The 19,844-nt window shown below is 44.1% G+C and overlaps 1 protein-coding gene across 1 annotated transcript in view; it reads right to left on the reverse strand.

Moving 5' to 3' along the window:
* CUBN (cubilin) overlaps positions 1-19,844 on the reverse strand; it is a 298,563-nt gene that overhangs the window by 88,611 nt on the left and 190,108 nt on the right. Inside the window, exons 34-43 of the mRNA XM_068238249.1 lie at positions 18,418-18,531; positions 16,581-16,709; positions 15,693-15,825; positions 13,764-13,969; positions 12,429-12,610; positions 12,123-12,318; positions 9,706-9,903; positions 5,303-5,449; positions 3,720-3,910; positions 1,482-1,665 (exon numbers count right to left, since the gene is read on the reverse strand). Of these exons, the coding sequence (XP_068094350.1) occupies positions 1,482-1,665; positions 3,720-3,910; positions 5,303-5,449; positions 9,706-9,903; positions 12,123-12,318; positions 12,429-12,610; positions 13,764-13,969; positions 15,693-15,825; positions 16,581-16,709; positions 18,418-18,531 (1,680 nt within the window). The remainder of the gene's footprint in view (positions 1-1,481; positions 1,666-3,719; positions 3,911-5,302; positions 5,450-9,705; positions 9,904-12,122; positions 12,319-12,428; positions 12,611-13,763; positions 13,970-15,692; positions 15,826-16,580; positions 16,710-18,417; positions 18,532-19,844) is intronic.

Genomic DNA, 19,844 nt, shown 5'->3' on the forward strand with positions numbered 1-19,844 from the left:
TGACTGAGTGGAGCTGAATGGATTACAAGTATCGTATTTAATATTTGAATATGCTTTTCTCTTGCTGAAAACAGACTTTCCATTTCTGAAAACACTGAGTATCATGGAGTGAGGTTAAACAAGCCATTAGGAAGACAATGGGGAGTCAGTTCTTGAAGGTAATGTCTAGTTCTTCAAGGTGATGTAATCAAAGTCAGAAACATGATCAATTAAAAGTAAAGTTGTGTTGGCCAGAAGACTGTGTCAGAGTATCTGTAAACTGACTGGTTGTGTTCCTGGTATGCAGTGGTTGAGGCCCAGGAAAGGTGGTCCAAGGAAAGATAACAGAGGAACTAATAACTGTGGCATGGTGGGTGGGTGGGTGTGGTCAGGTGGTGGTGCTGAGGAACAAGCATGCACTCTGCTGGCAGCTGTGTACTGTGCACACTGATCTCTGAGTCATGTGACTGACTTTTCCAAAGCACATTTCTGTGGAACAGCTGCATCAAGTATGAAAATTATGCAAATATTGGAAAAGTCTTCTATTCATCTTTACTAACAATGAAAAAATCCAGGAGGGTGAAATAGAGCAATTACTGTTAACCTGAGACAAATATAGCACAAGGATTTATACTTACCTGGGCCTTACTCCAGCTCCCTGAAGTCTGTTAGCTCCTTCCTTTGCACCGCTGTGGAGTCCGCAATCCAGATAGGTTGCAGGTCACTGCACATATGTGGCCCCAGCCACGCGCACTGCCCAATTGCCCTCCCATGGCATGCAGTTTACTGGGGCTAACAGCGGCACAATGGAGGGGACTGGGAGGATGGTGAGGGAGCAGAGGGACTACAGGGGGCTTCAGGAAGTCCCAGGTAATTATATATCCTTGTGCTAGCTTTGTCTCAGCAACACTATTCAATGAAATCTGGAATGTTGGTAAAAAAAAAAGTTTCAATTACCTGGGGCTTTTGCCAGCCACCTGCAGCTGTCCTTTGCCTGCACCGCTTCTTAGCCATCCTCTGTTCCCCGGCCGCGGCTCACTTTTGGTTTTGCCAACTTATAAGTTGATGGCCACTGCTCCTGCGTGGCCCTGGCCGCGCGCATCCTTCTACGCCCTCTCGTGGCCAGGAGTGTCCTGCGCAGGCACAGTACGAGAAAATCTCTACTGCATCTGCGCAGGAAGCTCCCAGTGATGGGATCACGAACGAGGACGTTTGCGCGGCCAGGGCTGGGCAGGCGCAGTAGCCAACGAAACGAAAATGAGCAGCTGGCGCGGGCACAGGACGTCTGCAGGGGCTGGCAGAAGCCCCAGGTAAGTGAAACTCTTTTTTTTAACCGACATTACAGGTTCCCTTTAAGTAAGCACGAAGTGTATTTTCCATATTTAGCCCGGAGTAACTCGTCAAGTGGACCTGATTACCGTGTTGAAGGATTCTGCAGCTTGCAGTAAATATCTCTTAATAGTGTAATGAGAAGGATGGAGGAGAGAGCCAGCAACACATACCCAAGCCTCTGGCCTCGTAGTGGAGCTTAAACCCTCTGCCCTCATTACTGCCATCAGAGACGAAGCGGACAAACAGCTCATTGTCAGTGGTGTGCATGCTGGATGGCGTGTCCCGGCCACAGAACCTCCCGTTACTGGAAGCCATCCCGAGCGGAGGGGACGACCCGTCAGCACCGTTCCTTAGCTGGAAAACGGAACAGAAAGCAATAGAACCTTCAGTGTTCTGTTCACATTACTCTGCAAAGACAGTAAACTGCAATACACTGTATACAGCAAATATCTTTCTGTCACATACCGGGCCTGATCTCTAATTATTATTATTTATATAGCCCAGCATCTTCCGTAGCGTTGTACATGGTACAAAACAAATAGTGTGGAGTATAGATACATGAGAGGTTCAGAACTCCGTACAATCAGCACATCCAGCAATACAAATACATACATAGTTGGTGCGTAGCATACCTCCCAACTTTTTGAGTTAAGAAAGAAGGAGACTTTAAGACATGCCCCTGTCAAACCTCTAATCACACCCAGCAACACCCCTGGCCTAGAGTTAATTCGATCGCAGGGATCGGGGCTTGATCCCTCTGGCGACGGTTTGGGGTTGAGTGTTGTACAGACCCATTGTTAGCCAGCAGGCTAGAGACATGCTCCCTCATTATAGAGGGGGCAAACGGATGACAGTACAGCGTACGGAGTGGGAGGGGTGAGGAGGAGGACTATGGCCTCTGTCTGCACTCCGACACGATGATATGGTGGCAGGGCCGGACTATCCCACTAACAATCCCAAGCAGCTGATTAAGGCCTCCATCAAAGTCTAAGGGGCCCCATCAGCATGTAATCCATCTCTACTATGCTTTATATACATCCCCGGCTGGCTGCGCCGGTTGCAGTTGCCATGACAATGAGATGCTGGCATCGCTGCAATCACACAGACATCACTTTCAATGCACTTGAAGACTGGACTGCATTTACTGCATTTATAAAAAATATCTTTGGGTGTAATCCTTTATACCGTGAAGGATCAAAACACAGTCCTCTTTTGGGGCAATCCACCTTGCCCACCAAGACTTGTTACTTTAGAAAAGGACTTATGAAGCTAATGCAATCTCAAAAATACAAAAAAACTTTATGAAAAACTTTATTGACACATGTAGAAAAAAGAGATATCCAAGAAATAGTATAAAAACACGGTTCTTCAATTTCTAGTGGTAGATTTTCATATGATCAAAAACACGAGAACATAATCTGGTTTGGCTCAATAAACGGTTGTAGCTTTAAGGGTATTTATTTAGTTGCCTTGAAATTAAATACCCTTAAAGCTACAGCCGTTTATTGAGCCAAACCAGATTATGTTCTCGTGTTTTTGATCATATGACGATCATATGAAGATCTACCACTAGAAATTGAAGAACCGTGTTTTTATACTATTTCTTGCATTTACTGCAGACACTATAAATATTCAATCAATTGTGACAAATTGCCTTTAACTGTTTCCAGACTCTACTTCCTGCTGGTGGCTGTGTGGCTCTGACAGGAAGTAGATTCCAACTAATCACCGCTGCGAACTCACACTGTCACCGCCGTTCGTGACAGTTCACACCGCTGTTCCATTGTTGCACCCACTCGTTCTGCTCTCACAGTGACAGCAGAGCTTCCGCATCTGGGTCAGGAGCCAATTTCATTGGCTCCCGACCCCGTGATTACTGTGAGCCAATCAAAGTAATCACAGGGCACAACAGGGGAAGGACAGCTCTGGTCCTCAAGGGGCCAGTACCATTAAGTCTAGAAAGGGTTAAAGAGAACCTAAGATGAACCTCAGGTCAAAAATCAAATACCAAATAAGAGGCTTCCCATGCTGTCCTCTGCTGCTTCCTGGGACCCTCCTGCACATTGTGACCATGCTTCTCTTCATGAGCACAAAACTGCTCAGAGTGACTCTAGCTTACTGCTCAGGCATGGCCATGTTCAGCGGCATGGCTGTGGTCATGCAGGCGCAATACAGCTGTGCTTCTACATGAAGAGAAGTGCAGTCGCGAGCTTAGAACCCAACAAGTGCCTCTCGGATTCCTTTGGGTGGTCAGCGGTCAGCATTGGTGGGCCAGAGGACAAGATGGGAAACCTCCTCCTAAGTATTTGACTTTTGACCTGAGGTTCACCTTGGGTACACTTTAAGATAACATCACCATAATTATTGACCACATGTTATCCTTGACGACTAACTATGTATGCACTTACTTCTAGATAGTCCCCACTGCTGCAGGTAGAGTCACTGTTCTGTATTTCGAAAGTTGGTTCAAAATGGACAGCGATGGTGAAGCCGGGAGTAACCAACACATGCCAGGTGCAATTCTGCCTGGCGGGGTAATTCCCAGAGTAATTTGTAGAGGTTATCAGTCCTTGGTTTGCGTGTAAATATCCGCCACAGGCTATGTAAAAACAGTAACAGAGTAAATGGATTAAGGCTTTGCGTAGATATGAAGCAGCATCTTCTGTAGTAGCCAGTCCATGTCAGACAGTGCGAACTAATCACAACGCTTTCCACATCAAGCCATTTAAAGGAGAGCTCTGCCCAAAACCTATTTAGCTTAAGTGTTAATGTTAGGTTGTCTCAGGGTGGGAGGGCTTTGCACGCACGCAGCCCTCTAATGCCGCTCTATAATCTAGCCAATCCAGGTACCTGGTGACCCACGTGGATTCCCGGGTGAACTACTAAGCCACTGTGCTGCCGTTCAAAGGTCTGACCTACAGCTGGAATCTTTGCGCGTAAGGGAAGTTCAGACCCCCGAATTACCCTTATGCGCCCAGCGCAGCGAAACATTGCTGCTACGGGGCACCTGGTTTCCCTGCAGAGGGATTATTTTGAATTACTGCTTGAACCTTTTATAATTGGTACGTCTTGCTATCCACCTGTGCAAATCAAGGCAAGTTCATATGCTAAATGGTAATTCCAAAACTCCGAGGTTTCTGTATTCACACGTATATTTTGAATTCTGCAACAAGTTTTACAATATTAGCGTAACAGCTCAGCAATTACTTTAAGTGTAAGAACAAGCAAAGTATTTTACAATTAAAGTGTACCCGAGAGGAAGCCCCAGGTAAGTGTAGAACCTGAGATGGCTTTCATCTCAGGTTCACTTTAAGGAATAAATTGTATTCCTACTTTCCACTTGGGTTTCAAGCTTGCCACCTCCTTGTGGTGGGACCTGGGAAACTTTAAGTAAGAGATTACCTGTTTGGGTGAAGTGTGGCATGGACTTTGTGGGCCCTAAGCCACTTTGGTAGCCATGAAGACCTGACAGGACCCTCGAACATGATGGCTAAAGCAAAGCGAATTCTGTGTGGAGTTGCTGGTCTCCCATCAGAAGCCTCCTTGGGTGACAGATCAAGGAACTCGTTAGAAAAAGCAAGTACTGGTGTATTCCAGGTTTGACCAAAACCTAGTACCGCTGCCTTGTGGTGGAATTCCAAAGGCTAAGGGAAAACCCTGACAGAAATGAGTGTGCCTGCAGCCTGGTAGCTTTAGGTGGCAGACCCACCACCAGGATCGGGGCTGAAGGCTAATAACCTACACACCTTAAATTAAATTGTTACTGAAACTGAAGTGAAGGATTTCCCCCCTTCTGAAGTCCAGAACTGAATGCTGGTTCTTTATGGGTTCCTTCAAAACGTTGAACCTGTACAAATGCCCAGACTGTCCCTATTACAATAAGCTGCGCTGATCTGAGTACACACTGTGTCACATACAACAGAGGAGCCCATTTTCAGGACAAATTAAGTCTATTTAATCAATAGGCAGAAGGGAGAGAAGCATTCTTTACTTTTATGATACGATGCATTGAATCCTTTGCCTACTATGCTTCCATCAGTAATGAAGCGAAGGAACATGGCATCCCCAGTGGAGCGGATTGGTCCTGGAGGCGTTCGGCCGCAGATGGTGGCAAGTTCAGGAGCTAGGTTATTGTCACCTGAAAAACACAAGATTGTTAAGTAATGTAAAGCCAAAAATACACTATTACATTTTTCAAGATTGAAACATTAAACCTAACAAAAATATATTAAAACCAGGGACCTACTGTGACGCTGGGTATTAGACGTAATCACTGAATAGATAAATCGTGATCGTCAGATAAAGTCATACACGTGTAGTCAGAAATACTGTGGTACAATAGGACTGAGGCAAGGCTAGATCAATAACAGGCTGATATCATACACAGGTGGTCAGATGGCTATAGTACAGAAGGCTGAGACAGAGACAAAAACGTTAAACAGGCTGAGGTCATACACTTAGATCAGATGGCTGAGGTACAGACAAGGAGGAGACAGAATCAGAGTGAGGGTTTAGCCGGGTCACACACAGAATAACAATCAGAATAATATACAATTTACAATATATATATATAACAAGTCTAACTAGAGTACATATATATCGGCAGTGTCTGCATATATATATAGCTCTGAAAACTAGCTGACTAGGCACAGTAGCAAGACAAGGCCCAGCGCTCAGCGAACTGATAGCTATAACGGACAGCGAGTAACTGAATGCCCAGGGCTTATATAGCAGGAATAGAGCACAGACCAAGCCCCCAGGAAAATCGGATCAATCAGCAACATCCCTGCAGCAAGTGTCAGCTGACCGCAGGAATCAGCTGACACATCTCAGACACGCCTCCTTAACCTATAAAGGCAGCTCTGAGCTTCGCGCGTCCTCCTAGGGAGACTGCCAGAAACAACACGCTGACCCACATCTACAGGGGAGCCGGGGATGCGAACATGCTGACTCACATCTACAGGGGAGCTGGGGATGCGACTGACCAAAGAGGAAGAGGAAGCTTCCTCCAGCTGCTCCACACTATCAGAGCAGCCTCCAGAGACAACACCAGATAAGTTTGTTACACCTACCTCTTGATTGATTTTCTAACTTTATAATCAAGCAAATATTAATTGAAAAGAGGTTGTTCGTTTCCCGATTGGGTACAGTGTGAAAGCAGATGGGCCAATAAGAAGACTTTGAAGACTTTCAACAGAAGAAAATAGGAAGACTTCAAAGGTCAACGGGAAGGATCTTGCTCCTGACACTGTCTGCAACAGTAGAACCTCTCCTAGGTGTAACTCTGAAATAAGGATGGTCAATAAATTGCAAATAAGCCCTCAGGCCCGGATTTACATCACAGGAGCCTATAGACACAGATATCTTGGCACCCTAGACTTCGCCCTATATGAACCTACAACCCCCCCCCCCCCCCTCCGAACCGCCACCAAGTGTGCTGGCTGGCCTAGCTCTCACTTTTCCCTTACTTCCTTTGCCCATCATAGGTAGCTACAGGTGTCCCTTACTATTAAGCAGCCAGAGGTACCCTCGTTATTAAGTTTCCCCCGGACTGCAGAGAGATCTGGTCAGTGGCTCAGGACTCTGCATAGGGCGGGAGGGAGGCACTCGAGGAGCATAGTGAGCTGCCTTTCTATAATTAGGTGCCTGTAGGCACATGCATACAGTGCCTTATGGTAAATCCGGCCCTGTAAGCCCTATGTTCTCAGCACATGGTACGTGTACCCCAGAGAGTACTTTATTTAGTCTTAGCTGGTACTTGAACTCGGGGCTGGGACAAGGATCTCTAGCATTGGAGGCGGAGATTCCAGAGTGAGCCCACTTTATATTGGTTTCTATACAGCCCCCTATACAGCTTTACCTGGTGGTCTATTGGTCCCCCTCCCCTATATAACATTACCTAGTGGGTGTAGTACCCCCTCCCTCCACTATACAGTTTCCTGGTGTTAAGTGCCCCCCCATCCCACTATACAGTTCACTAGTGTCCAGTGCACCTCCCCCTCCACTATACAGTTCACTAGTGTCTAGTGCCCCCCCCCCCCCCCAGTGGTTTCCCCTCCCTTAACCATACAGCTCCCTGGTGACTGTGTCTAGTGCCCTCTCATTTCTCTATACAGATTCCTGGTGTCTAGTGCCCCCCCCCCCCCGGTGGTTTCCCCTCCCTTAACCATACAGCTCCCTGGTGACTGTGTCTAGTGCCCTCTCGTTTCTCTATACAGATTCCTGGTGTCTAGTGCCCCCCTTCCCTAAACAGTTTCCTGATGTCTATTGTTCCCCCCTTCCTTCCCCCGTTCTGTCAACTGCACGCTGAATCGGCTGTAATAAAAGGTGACGTGGCACAATCTAAACTTGAGCGGCATCACATATGCTGTCATTAAAGTGGGCGTGGCCTACGGCTGTGATCACTCTGCATCCTTCTGCTGCCGCTCTGCTGTCAGGACTCAAGGGGGGCACACGTCAAGGTCCCTCCCAATGCACATTCACGGCTCCACGCCCAGGGGTTGCTGCCTCTCGAGTCTGTGCCTCTGTTTATGCTTGACCTTGGTCTAGTCAATTCACTATAGTAAGTTTTGAGGTTAAGAACTGCTAAATCATAAACACCCCTGAAGGAGAATTTATCGTTATTGAAGCATAGTTGTTTTGCACACGCAGATAGGTGCTCAGTATGACAAATTAGAACTCTAGAGTGAATACAGGAAATGACAATCCCATAAAGATTACCATCACGTTTTACACACTGTAACATCTTGTGGTTGTTTTACTATATTGCAGTTTAATGTAACTGTTGTTAATCTCTCTAAGGGCCTATTTCCACTACACGTAGATTGGATGCAGAAAAACTGACTGCAATCAATGCCTATGGGCCTATTTCCATTAAATGCGATTTGTCTGATGCAGATTTTCCCATAGGCATTCATTGGAGTCCGTTTTTCTGCATCCATTCTGCATCCAATCTGCGTGTAGTGGAAACAGGCCCTAACAGAAAAAGCAAAAAAAAGTATCTGTTAAAAATGATGGGGCCCTTGCAGTCGCGTAGCAATAGGGGGTGCAGAGGTTGCGACCGCACCAGGGCCCTTGGGCCAGAGGGGCCCCCAGGGACCTGACCACAACCCCAGAATTATCTCTGTATTGATCTTGTGCAGGTAATAATAACTTCTATAGATACTTTAAATAGTTTTAATCATTAACAAACTGTTCTCTATCCCCTTCTTGCCCAGTCTAGGTTTGTAGTGACAGCTATATTACTAGAGTAAATTCTATATTCATTTCTATGCGATAAGGTTCAACAATAGCAAGGTAAAGTCGTCCTACCTTGATGATGTTTGACACGGTATGGACACAAGTAGAAGTTCAAGGTTAAGAAATCAAAATTGATTTGAACTTCTACTTGTGTCCATACCGTGTCAAACATCAACAATGTGGATCTTTCTGTGTTTGCTCTATCCTAAAGCAACACCAATCAGGATTGGGAATTCAGACATAAACAGCTCCAACCTTGTGCGCAGCCTTGGCGTACTAATCGATGGGGAATTGAGTTTCAGAAACCAAATTTCATCTGTAGTTAAATCTTCCTTCTTTCATCTGAAGAACATTGCAAAGATTAAACATCTGATTCCCCCAGAGGATCTTCAAACCCTAGTCCACGCCTTCATCACATCACGGCTGGACTACTGCAATGCCCTTTATGCTGGCCTCCCCCAAAAAGACTTGCGTCGCCTGCAATTAGTGCAGAATGCTGCTGCCAGATTGCTAACAAACCAGCCTCGCCACTGTCACATTACACCGATCCTTCGCTCACTGCACTGGCTACCAGTACAATGGAGAATACTCTTCAAGATTGGACTGCTGACATTCAAATCCCTGCACAATCTGGGCCCTGGATACATGAAGGACTTGCTGAAGCTGCACCACACCTCTCACAACCTCAGATCAGCAAGTTCTATAAACTTGGTCACTCCCAGAGTGCACCTCAAAAAATCTGGAGACAGAGCCTTCTGTCATGCTGCCCCTACTCTTTGGAACTCCCTACCACACCCAGTAAAGACAGCACCATCCCTGGAGCTATTCAAATCCAGACTGAAAAGCCACCTGTTTAGCCTGGCATTTCCAGATTTATAAAATTCTTCCCCTGTACCACGATGGTCGGAGCCATGCTTATGCGCTTTGAGTCCCACGGGAGAAAAGCGCTTTACAAATGTTATTTGTTGTTGTTGTTGTTGTTGTTTTCTCCTCCCTCGCCACTCTATCCCCTTCTTGCACCTCTGACACTGTGGTTGTCTTTGGCAGGTTTTGGTGCAACCTTTGGTGAAAATCAACACAACTCTTTCAAATCACGTTCTGACTTTTTTCGATTTGTAGGAAAGAGAGAAGCCTTTTTGTCATGAACTTCCATACCATCTCTGATGACCAGCTTGTCGTAGCTGCATGAGTTGTGCGTTTCTATGTCCACAGAGAGGATGTTCAGCTCCACTGTGGACTCCAGAGATCTGATGACCCAGGTACACTCAATTCCTGAGGCATAACTGTTTGGCCAGCCAGGAGAAAACAAAAACATTGGGGTGTCCCCAGTTCTTAGCAGTCCCCCGCAGGCACCTGAAAGGGCAACAAGAGGAAGAACCATCACAGGAGAAACAGAGCATTAATAATAATCACACTCCCACACCAAACGGAGATTCTTCTCCACTGTAAAGAGGACCTAAATGCATCCACTGGTTGATGTATGTACGGTAATATTATGTTAGATCTGCCACAGAGGTTACATTACTTCTGCTCACTTTCACATCTGTCTATCTTTCCTATATTTACAGGAAAGCGGCAGGATTTAGAGATGTTCTGGACATGGTGGTAGTGGTAGGACCTATCGATGTGCTGGAAATGGTAGACATGGCAGGACATTAAGATGTTTTGGAGATGGTGGTAGTGGCTGATGTTCTGGAGCAAGTGGACATAGCAGGATTTAGAAATGTTCTGGAGATGGTGGAAGTGGCAAGAACTGGAGATGTCCTTAAAGTGGGTCCGAGATGAAAAACTAACGATGACAAGTAACTTGTCTATATATCTTATCTAAAGTTTAGATAGTTTACACAGCAAATCTAGCTGCAAACAGCTTCAACAGTTTCATGTTTATTTATTCCTGTGATACAATGACAGCGGCCATGTTTTGTTTGTCACATTACACACAGGCAAGCTGCAACTGCATCTCCAGCCCTCAGCTCACTCCCCTCTCCTGCTCCCTCCTCCCCTCTGCCTCTGTAATCTCTGGCTAGTAACCTCCTCCTCCTCCTGTCCAGACTGAGCTCCCATAAGCCCTTGCTACATGGAGTGCCAAGGCACTTTGAGCTGTGGGCGAGTCTTGTTTAGTTTATAGGGAATTAGAGTATTAAAACAAAAAAACAAAAAGTATTTGGCTTGAGGAATGCCCTATAAACTATATGTAAGGAACACAATTATGCAATGAGTAGAAGGTTTATCTTTCAGATGTTCTGGAGATGGTGTTAGTGGCAGGAATTAAATATGTGGTAGGAAGGGTTCGAAGTGGCAGAACCTAGAGATATTCTTAAGATCGTATAAATGGCAGGACCTAGAGATATTCTGAAGATGGTACAGTGGCAGGACCCAGAGGTATTCTAAAGATGGTATAAGTTGCAGTACCTAGAGATATTCTACAGACAGTATAAACAGGGCCGGATTTAGGCCTAGGTAACCTAGGCCATGGCCTAGGGCACCACAGAAGCAAGGGCACCAAAGCAGCAGACTAAACTGGTGTAGCATTTGCAAGCATACAAATGCTGCAATGCAGGGAGATCAGGTGAGTGCCTGCCCACGGGACTCTGCTGCTAGCTGCCTGTGCAGCAGCCACCTTGCTCTCTGTGCAAGTTGGCAATGTGGCCGGCGGCTACGGACTTGGGCAGCATTGGTGACGGAGGGGAAGAGGAAACTACTACACTGGAGACATGATGGCTGCTGCGGTGTGGAGGCGAGCTGTAATAAAAGGGGGGAATGGGATAGGGAGGGATTAAGGGAGTCATCTGGCTATCTATACTGGAGGGGGAGGGGAAGGGGTCATCTGGCTACCTATACTGGAGGGAAGGGGGAGGGGTCATCTCGCTACCTATACTGAAAGGGGGCGGCCCCTTAGATAGAAATATTCTGAAAATGGTATAAGTGGCAGGACCTAGAGAGATTCTGAAGATGGTATAAGTGGCAGGACCTAGAGATATTCTGAAGATGGTATAAGTTGCAGGACCTAGAGATAGTCTAAAGATAGTATAAGAGGCACTACCTAGAAATATTCTGAAGATGGCATAAGTTTCAGGACCTATAAATATTCTGAAGATAGTATAAGTGGCAGGACCTAGAGATATTCTGAAGGCGGTATAAACTGCAGACAGAGATAGTCTGAAGATGGTATAAGCTGCAGGACATAGGGATATTCTGAAGATGGTATAAGTGGCAGGACCTACAGATATTCTGAAGATGGTATAAGTGGCAGGACCTAGAGATATTCTGAAGGCGGTATAAACTGCAGACTGAGATATTCTGAAGATGGTATAAGTGGCAGGACCTAGAGATATTCTGAAGATGGTATAAGTGGCAGGACCTAGAGATATTCTGAAGATGGAATAAGTGGCAGGACCTTGAAATATTCTGAAGATGGAATAAGTGGCAGGACCTAGAGATATTCTGAAGATGGTATAAGAGGCAGGACCTAGAGATATTCTGAAGATGGTATGAGTGGCAGGATCTAGAGATGTTCTGGGTGCTAGATGTGAGGAGAGGCCAGCGTTTTGAGTTCAGTGAAAGTGCTATACCTGGAGATATGGTTGGCAGTATTTCAGGAGAAGAGTCGATGGCTGTCCACTCCAGCAGGAAGCCCCTGTAACTCACACTGTAGTCACTTGAGAAACGAACGGTCACCGAACTGCCAGAGGAGAAAAGTGCAGGTGGTGGGATGCTTCCACAGTATGTGCCCATGAGATGGTAATGAGTATCTGGGCCATCGTATATCTGCAGCACAGCAAAAACAGGCACATGTAAATGTATATATATATATATATCAATGTCAGATGAATGGGCTGGTGAAATCGCTATACAGTAAATGACAAGAAGAATCCTACCCGTAACTTGTCGTATACGCAGCTTCTGTGTGCTTCAATATCCATTTCCAGGATCCTAATCTCTATAATCTGACCAGATGCCACGTTTATATTCCAAGTGTATTGAGATCGATGAGAATACGGTCTGGGCCACATTGGCGATGCAATCTGCCCGTAGGCTCCCACTATAGTACGTCCAAACACTGACAACAAGGAAAGAAACACACAAATCATGATGAACAGAAAGTCAGGGAAAATCTCTCGGAAGGGAAAACAGCAACAAACACCCAAAAGACCTGATCTGCCAGTTACTGCAGCAAAGTAATGACTGTACTGTTACAAGTCCTGCAACAACAATTAATGAGGGGGTCTTCGTCCCTTGTAGGCAGTGTTGTAGCTGACAGGTGAGGATCTGTCTGATAAGGAAAGAGACATTGTGGGCGCCTGATCTTGATCACATGACTATGCCTCAACGTCTCTACCTCACAGATGCATGCACACACTTCTTTTTAGCAATGTGTTAATAAGTCAGCATGCTTGTAATTTTCTTATTGCGGTCTATGACTTAGCTAAAATATGTCTTATATCTTGTCCTGATGGCAGGGTCACTAAGAATAGGATGTGAGGATAAATGTCACCAGTAGGGGCAAAGACAAAAAAAAGAAAACTGGCGGAAGTTTTACCCTTCTCAACAGCATATTAGTGGCTAGAAAAAAAAAATATTTAAAGCAAACCGTAGACTTTTATTTATATGGGGCTTCTCCCCTATCCTCTCAAAATAATGTTTATGTGGGGTTGAGGGGTGACACAGGTTGTATTGCTAGGGGCACCACATAGGTCAGGAATGGCTTTAAAGAGAAACTCCAACCTAGAATTGAACTTTATCCCAATCAGTAGCTGATACTCCCTTTTACATGAAAAATATAATGCTTTTCACAAACAGACCATCAGGGGGCGCTGTATGACTGATTTTGTGCTGAAACCCCTCCCACAAGAAGCTCTGAGTACCGCGGTACTCTGGGCAAACTGCCACAATGTAACAAGGCTCACAGACAGGAAATAGCTGTTTACAGCTGTCTCTAACAGCCAAAACAGCTAGAAGCAGCTACATAACCTGCCCACAGTAACAATGTCACCATGTAATAAATGTCAGAATGTAAATCTGGGAGAGGAAAGATTTTACAATGAGCAAACACTGACTAAATCATTTATACATAATTATGGTAAAAAATGAAGCACTTTTTTTACTACATTATTTTCACTGGAGTTCCTCTTTAAGGCCTGGACATGTTACGTAGACCATCAACTAAGTGACTACAAAACGTGAAACAGAGAATATTTTCATCATATACTCACAGTGTGAAAAAGAAGCCCGGAATCCAGATCCACTTATTGAACCGTCAGACACAAACTTTATCCACAGTCTGTGGCCAGTGACAGAAGACACGTTACTTGGCAACGTGTCTCCACAGAACTTCTCCAGAAGCGGTCCTGTGCTGTTGCCTTCTCTGATTTCCAGGTAATCGCATGAACAGCCCTCACAGGTTTGCAGAGAAAAGGACCTGTACAGGAATGTTGTAAATAAAGGAGACACTATTAATTAATAATTCCCACACATTCTGATGAACATCACATTGAATGGACACAACCTATTTGCTTACGGCCTCCTTCGTTTCATTCAGGCAAAACTGTGCTGCATCTGGCTTGATTTGTCCTGCAGCTGACGGTGAGGTGCAGATATGCATTCAAAATACATCATTTTTAGTGTACTTAAAGGGCCACTATGGCGAAAAATTGTAAAATGTAAAATAGGTGCAAACATATACAAATAAGAAGTACTTTTTTTCCAGAGTAAAACGAGCCATAAAATGCTTTTCTCCTATGTTGCTGTCACTTACAGTAGGTTGTAGAAATCTGACAGAAGCGACAAGTTTTGGACTAGTCCATCTCTTCATGGGGGATTCTCAGGGATTTATTTATTTTTTAAAAGCACTTAGTGAATGGCAGTTGCTCTGTCCATCTGCCAAAAAACGGTGTAGCGAGCAGGGAAGCTGGCCAGCATCATTGTTTAATTCCTTTTTAGGGAATATCTTTATAAAGAATAAAAGCCTTGCTGAGAATACCCTATAAAGAGATGGACTAGTCCAAAACCTGTCGCTTCTGTCAGATTTCTACTCTCTACTGTAAGTGACAGCAACATAGGAGAAAAGTAATTTATGGCTCATTTTACTCTGGAAAAAACATACTTCTTATCTGGTTATGTTTGCACATATTTTACATTTTACAATTTTTCGCCATAGTGCCCCTTTAATGGTTTTAAGGAAAACTTTTTTCTTTTTTAATGACATTACCACTTTAACTCACACATTTTTAATTGAGTAGAGAAAGTCTAATCTAATGACCGACAGCAACGTTTGACACTTCCATTTGCTAGTTTCTGTAGTGTAGTGCAAGTACAGTATGTGTGTATGTATGTATTTATGTGTGTATGAGTGATAGTGTGTGTGTGGGGGGGAGAAGGGCCTCCATACGTGCTATAGTCACCAAAATTGCAATGTATCTTAAGGGGAATAGTGGGAACAAGTAAGAAATGTGTTTTTTTTTCCAAAAATACCTTGTAGTTTTTTGAGAAAAACAGTTTTCCTTTGTATTTTTAAAATCTATTTTCTACAAAACTAAAAGGTCTTTTTTGTAAAATTTGACGTATTCCTACGATTCCCCTAACATACCTAGTAATTTTGGTGACAATAGCACGGGGGCTTTGCTATTAACAGCTAAAATTGGCACAAAATTATGTGAAAATTACATGAAAATAACGTGAAATTACGAATGGATGACACAAAATGAATTGAATGTCTAAATCATAACTGCGTATGGCCATAATTAGCATATTGCAATCGTAATTAGCATATTACAGTCATCACTAGATCACGCTGGAGTGGGATATGCTAGATTTTGGAGAAACAGTTTTGGTCCAGGGAAATACACTGACAGCTCTCACTGAAAAAAACAAGGAACTGATCTGTCAGAGCGAGATTTCCTGGGGGAATTATATGCTGTGGCCTGCTCTAATAAAAACCATAGTACGGTGTCTGAGCAGCGCAGTGCAAGCTATACGATAATTGGAAGAAAGCCAGAGAATGTCACTACCACGCTTTGTATCCCTTCCAAGTCTTGTTTTATGCTGAAACATTTGTTAGAGCGGTTTCCTGCCAGATACATCACTTCCTTCCCATAAGGTCTTTAAGCTGGGAACAATATGAAGTAAGACAGGGAGGAGATTACATGAAAGACAACACAAGCTGGTTGCCAGGAGAGCTGATGATGTTCCAGACGCATTCTGTATTGGCTGGATAGTTCTCTGGATAGCCGGGGCTGTCGAAGGCGCCGTTCTCCATGAATAAGTCCCCTCCGCACGCTGGAAATACAGAGAATCAAACATAATTCAAATACAAGCTTGATACAAATACAAGAAAATATACAAATATTGTTTCTGATAGGCTCACATAAATATGGTTTCTAACAGGCTTACATTAACCAGTTGAGGACCGTAGGCTTACACCCCCCTAGTGACCAGGCTATTTTTCACAATTTAGGGCACTGCAGCTTTAAGGCCTTGCTGCAGGGCCATACAACTCAGTACACAAGTGATTCCCCCACCTTTTTCTGCCCACCAACAGAGCTTTCTGTTGGTGGGCTCTGATCGCTGCTGGGTTGTTTGTTTGCTATTTTTTTTTTTTCATAATAAATTTCACTATTTTTTTTCTTCCCAGCCCTCTCTCCCTCCCCTCCACCAGCCAATCAGCTCAATCGGCTGTCATAGGTATTAGCCTATGAGAGCTGATCGCTCTCGTGTCTCCCAGGGGGACAGCCATATCACACGGCTGTCCCAAGTACATCGCTGCTGTAGATCGCAGCGCTGTACAATGTAAATAGATTGTGATCACCGCTGGGAGACTGATTACGGAGCAGAGCGTGCAATCTCCTTCAAAACCCCGCCCCAGGACTTCACGCCAATTGGTGTTGAGTGGTCGTTGTCAGGTTAATATGGGTTTCTGATAGGCTCACATAAATTTTGTTTCTGATAGGCTCACATAAATATTTGTTTCTAAAGTGTACAAGTCTGTATATACAAGTGCAGAAGTAATTAAATATAAATTATATGAGACCTACCTGAAGTTGATGCAGAGTAGGCAGCATGGAACCCTCTGTAGTTCAAGTATCTGTTAGAAGCAAATTTGATGACAAGGGCATTGCTGAGGGATGTAATAGGGTGGGGTAAGACTTGACTACAGTAACGACCTGTAAGAAAAAATCAGGTTGATCTCTCATCTACTCAATTACATTGTTGGTATGATACAAGTTTATGAGTTTATGAAGTGTTTCCTGTGCTGTGCTGCAATTTACGCCATACTTTACAGATCTTCTTGACCAACATGGCAACCAGCATAGTGTCATAGCTGGTCACTGAAGTCTCTGTCTGTTTACAGTATATTTACAGGGACTCAGGTAATTCCAGGGCAGGGACAGATTTTTCCACCCCTCCCCATCTTTGTTGCTTCTAGGCTCTACCTCTTCTCCACTGCCACAGAAGTCTATCTCTTAAAATCCATCCCCCATTGTTTGCTCTTTCCAGATGGCAAGGGTGTGGCTTCCTCCTCTTCCTCCCCTGAGCACTCACTGCTCGCCTTCACATTGGTTCAGTGCACATAACAGAAGAGCGGGAAAAACATGGTTCCGTGATAACAACGCAAATGGTATGGAGGAGGCTCAGGAGAAACTACATAATATGACTGGGCGTGGAGGAATAACCAGGGAACTACAGTAAGGTTGGTCCTGGCAAGCCTTACTAGGATTGAAAAAAAGATATAAAATATTTGGGGCATTTGTTTATTTAAAATAAAAAAAATTATTGCCCTAATTTATTGTTTAATTACATTAAACTTATCCTAATTGAAATGAAGTTCTACAGATTCAAACAACAACTATACCTAAGAAAGAAGAAAAAATTAAAATATTACAAATTAGCTCAATGCATTCCTTTTAGCTGTTTTTGTTTAAAGCAGACTTGAAATCAGAATTTCCTCTCTGCTTTAAAATAGAAGCAACAGCATAATAACCTTTAAAGAGAATCTGTACTGTAAAATTCTTACAATAAAAAGCATACCATTCTATTCATAATGTTCTCCTGGGCCCCTCTGTGCTGTTTCTGCCTCTCCCTGCTGCAATCCTGGCTTGTAATTGACATTTTTATGCAGTGTTTACAAACAAAAGACATAGCAAGTGATACGCTGAGAGTAGCTCAGTGTGTGAGTCATACAGAGTGTGCAAGGGGCCTGGAGAGGGTGTGTATAGCTTCTATCCAATCACAAGCAGCACAGCACATTCCAGCCAGACTGCCTCAGCCCGACAGAGCCGACAGAGGAGAGAAGATTAGATCATATAACAGAGATAACACAGCCACTGTGTAACTAGGAAAGGCTGCAGTAAGACAGACCACATTAGAAGAGGTATAGGAACATATAGGATAGAAGAAATAAGGCTCAAAATTGTGTTACACAGTCTTTTTAAAGAAGAAATATTTATTGATACGAATCCTGCAATAAATCTGCAGTGTGTCTACTTACTGCTTTCAGGGAAGCAGGCATAGGGTTAACAACCTGTGTTTACAAATTAGCTGCTCTGCTGAGGCAGCCAGCCGACGCAGCTGAGAGATCAAATTACAGTTGTGATTAGTCACAGAGGAGGGGGAATTAGACAGGTTAAACTCTCTAGATACATACAGGGTGGAATTCTCTATATTTTCCTTATGTCCTATGCAAGAGTTCAGGTCCACTTTAAGAATAGTTCATAGTAGAATGAGACCTATTCATTTCCTGCCTTCATTTCTGATATAAAACAATAATGGTATAATTTCTAAAACTTTCCTATCTATTCATATCACTTTTTTATAATACTGTACAGTATAATGTAATACTGAGATTTAACAGTACCGCAATACTTCACCTACCTTTAGAGGGCGCTCCATCATTATTCCCATCTAAAATCTCTACAACGTCTCCCGTGCAGTTAGGGTTTCCGAGTTCGAGCTCAAAGTCCGTGAAGGAAAGGGTGACGTGGTTAACTGGAAATATCAGATAATAGATCAGCAATTGACTTCAGAATTGTTCTTCCAGCTGTAAATTGCTGAACTGGGATTTTTCATCTTCTAGCAGATTAAAAAGATAACTTTTCCTAACAGGTAGAGGATCCTTGTGCACCATATTAAGGGAACGCTAAGAATACAACTAAAAATGCCACTTATGCAGTTTGGTCGCCTCAATGAGCGCAACCACTTTTGGAGCGATTTTGGAGTAATTTTATAACGATTTGGGGTAAAATAGTCCATATAATTTAATTGCCCAGGTGCCCATTTTAAAATAACCACTTTAACTTTATGGACTGCAGGGAAACTGTGATTTATATTTCTGGATTATTAACTCTCACAGTGTAAAACCTATACAGGCAAGTTCTAAGTAGGATTGGTACTATATACTAACATTATTGTGTATTCATACGGCGCCGACATCTTCCACAGCACTTTTATGGAATACATAGTCAAGTCAAAGACTCCTCAGAGGAGCATACATGGCACTTTGCCACCCGGTCACTTTGGCACAGGCTCACTCTGCTGCTGGTGAAATTTTGGGCGGCGTTAATTACTATTGCCCCTTCGAGTCCTAGCAACTCATAGGGGAAAGTAATTTAAGGTCCGGCAATCACTGGATCCCCAAATTACCTGTGCGCTGGCCGTGGGCTATAGCATTGCTGTTATAGCCGCACCAAACTCAGGTTCTACGCGAGCGCCGAGAAACCCTGCCTCACTCAGAGGAGCTTACAATCGAATCCTACAATAGTCAGTCATTGTCTAATGTTGTCCCAGAGGCGCCTTTCTCCTGGTTCATCTGCACTTTTTTTTTACATAGATTTACCAATCCTGGGTGACTCTTTCCCCCCTTTGTGTTGCAGGCTAAGGCCATTTTTTAGGGGGGAGGGGAGGAGAAGAGGGTGCCATGATTTGGGAGGAAACAGAATAGCTGCAGGAAACCCACGAAAGCACAAGGAGAAGATACAGACACCATGCGGTTATTATTATTTAGTATTTATATAGCACTGACCTCTCTGCGGATTATATATACAGAGTATATACAGTGGCTTGCAAAAGTATTCGGCCCACTTGAAGTTTTCCACATTTTGTCATATTACTGCCACAAACATGCATCAATTTTATTGGAATTCCACGTGAAAGACCAATACAAAGTGGTGTACACTAGTGTTGGGCGAACAGTGTTCGCCACTGTTCGGGTTCTGCAGAACATCACCCTGTTCGGGTGATGTTCGAGTTCGGCCGAACACCTGGTGGTGTTCGGCCAAACTGTTCGGGGTTCGCCCGAACTG

Source organism: Hyperolius riggenbachi, chromosome 5 (genome assembly GCF_040937935.1).
Source record: "Hyperolius riggenbachi isolate aHypRig1 chromosome 5, aHypRig1.pri, whole genome shotgun sequence".
Taxonomy (NCBI): domain Eukaryota; kingdom Metazoa; phylum Chordata; class Amphibia; order Anura; family Hyperoliidae; genus Hyperolius; species Hyperolius riggenbachi.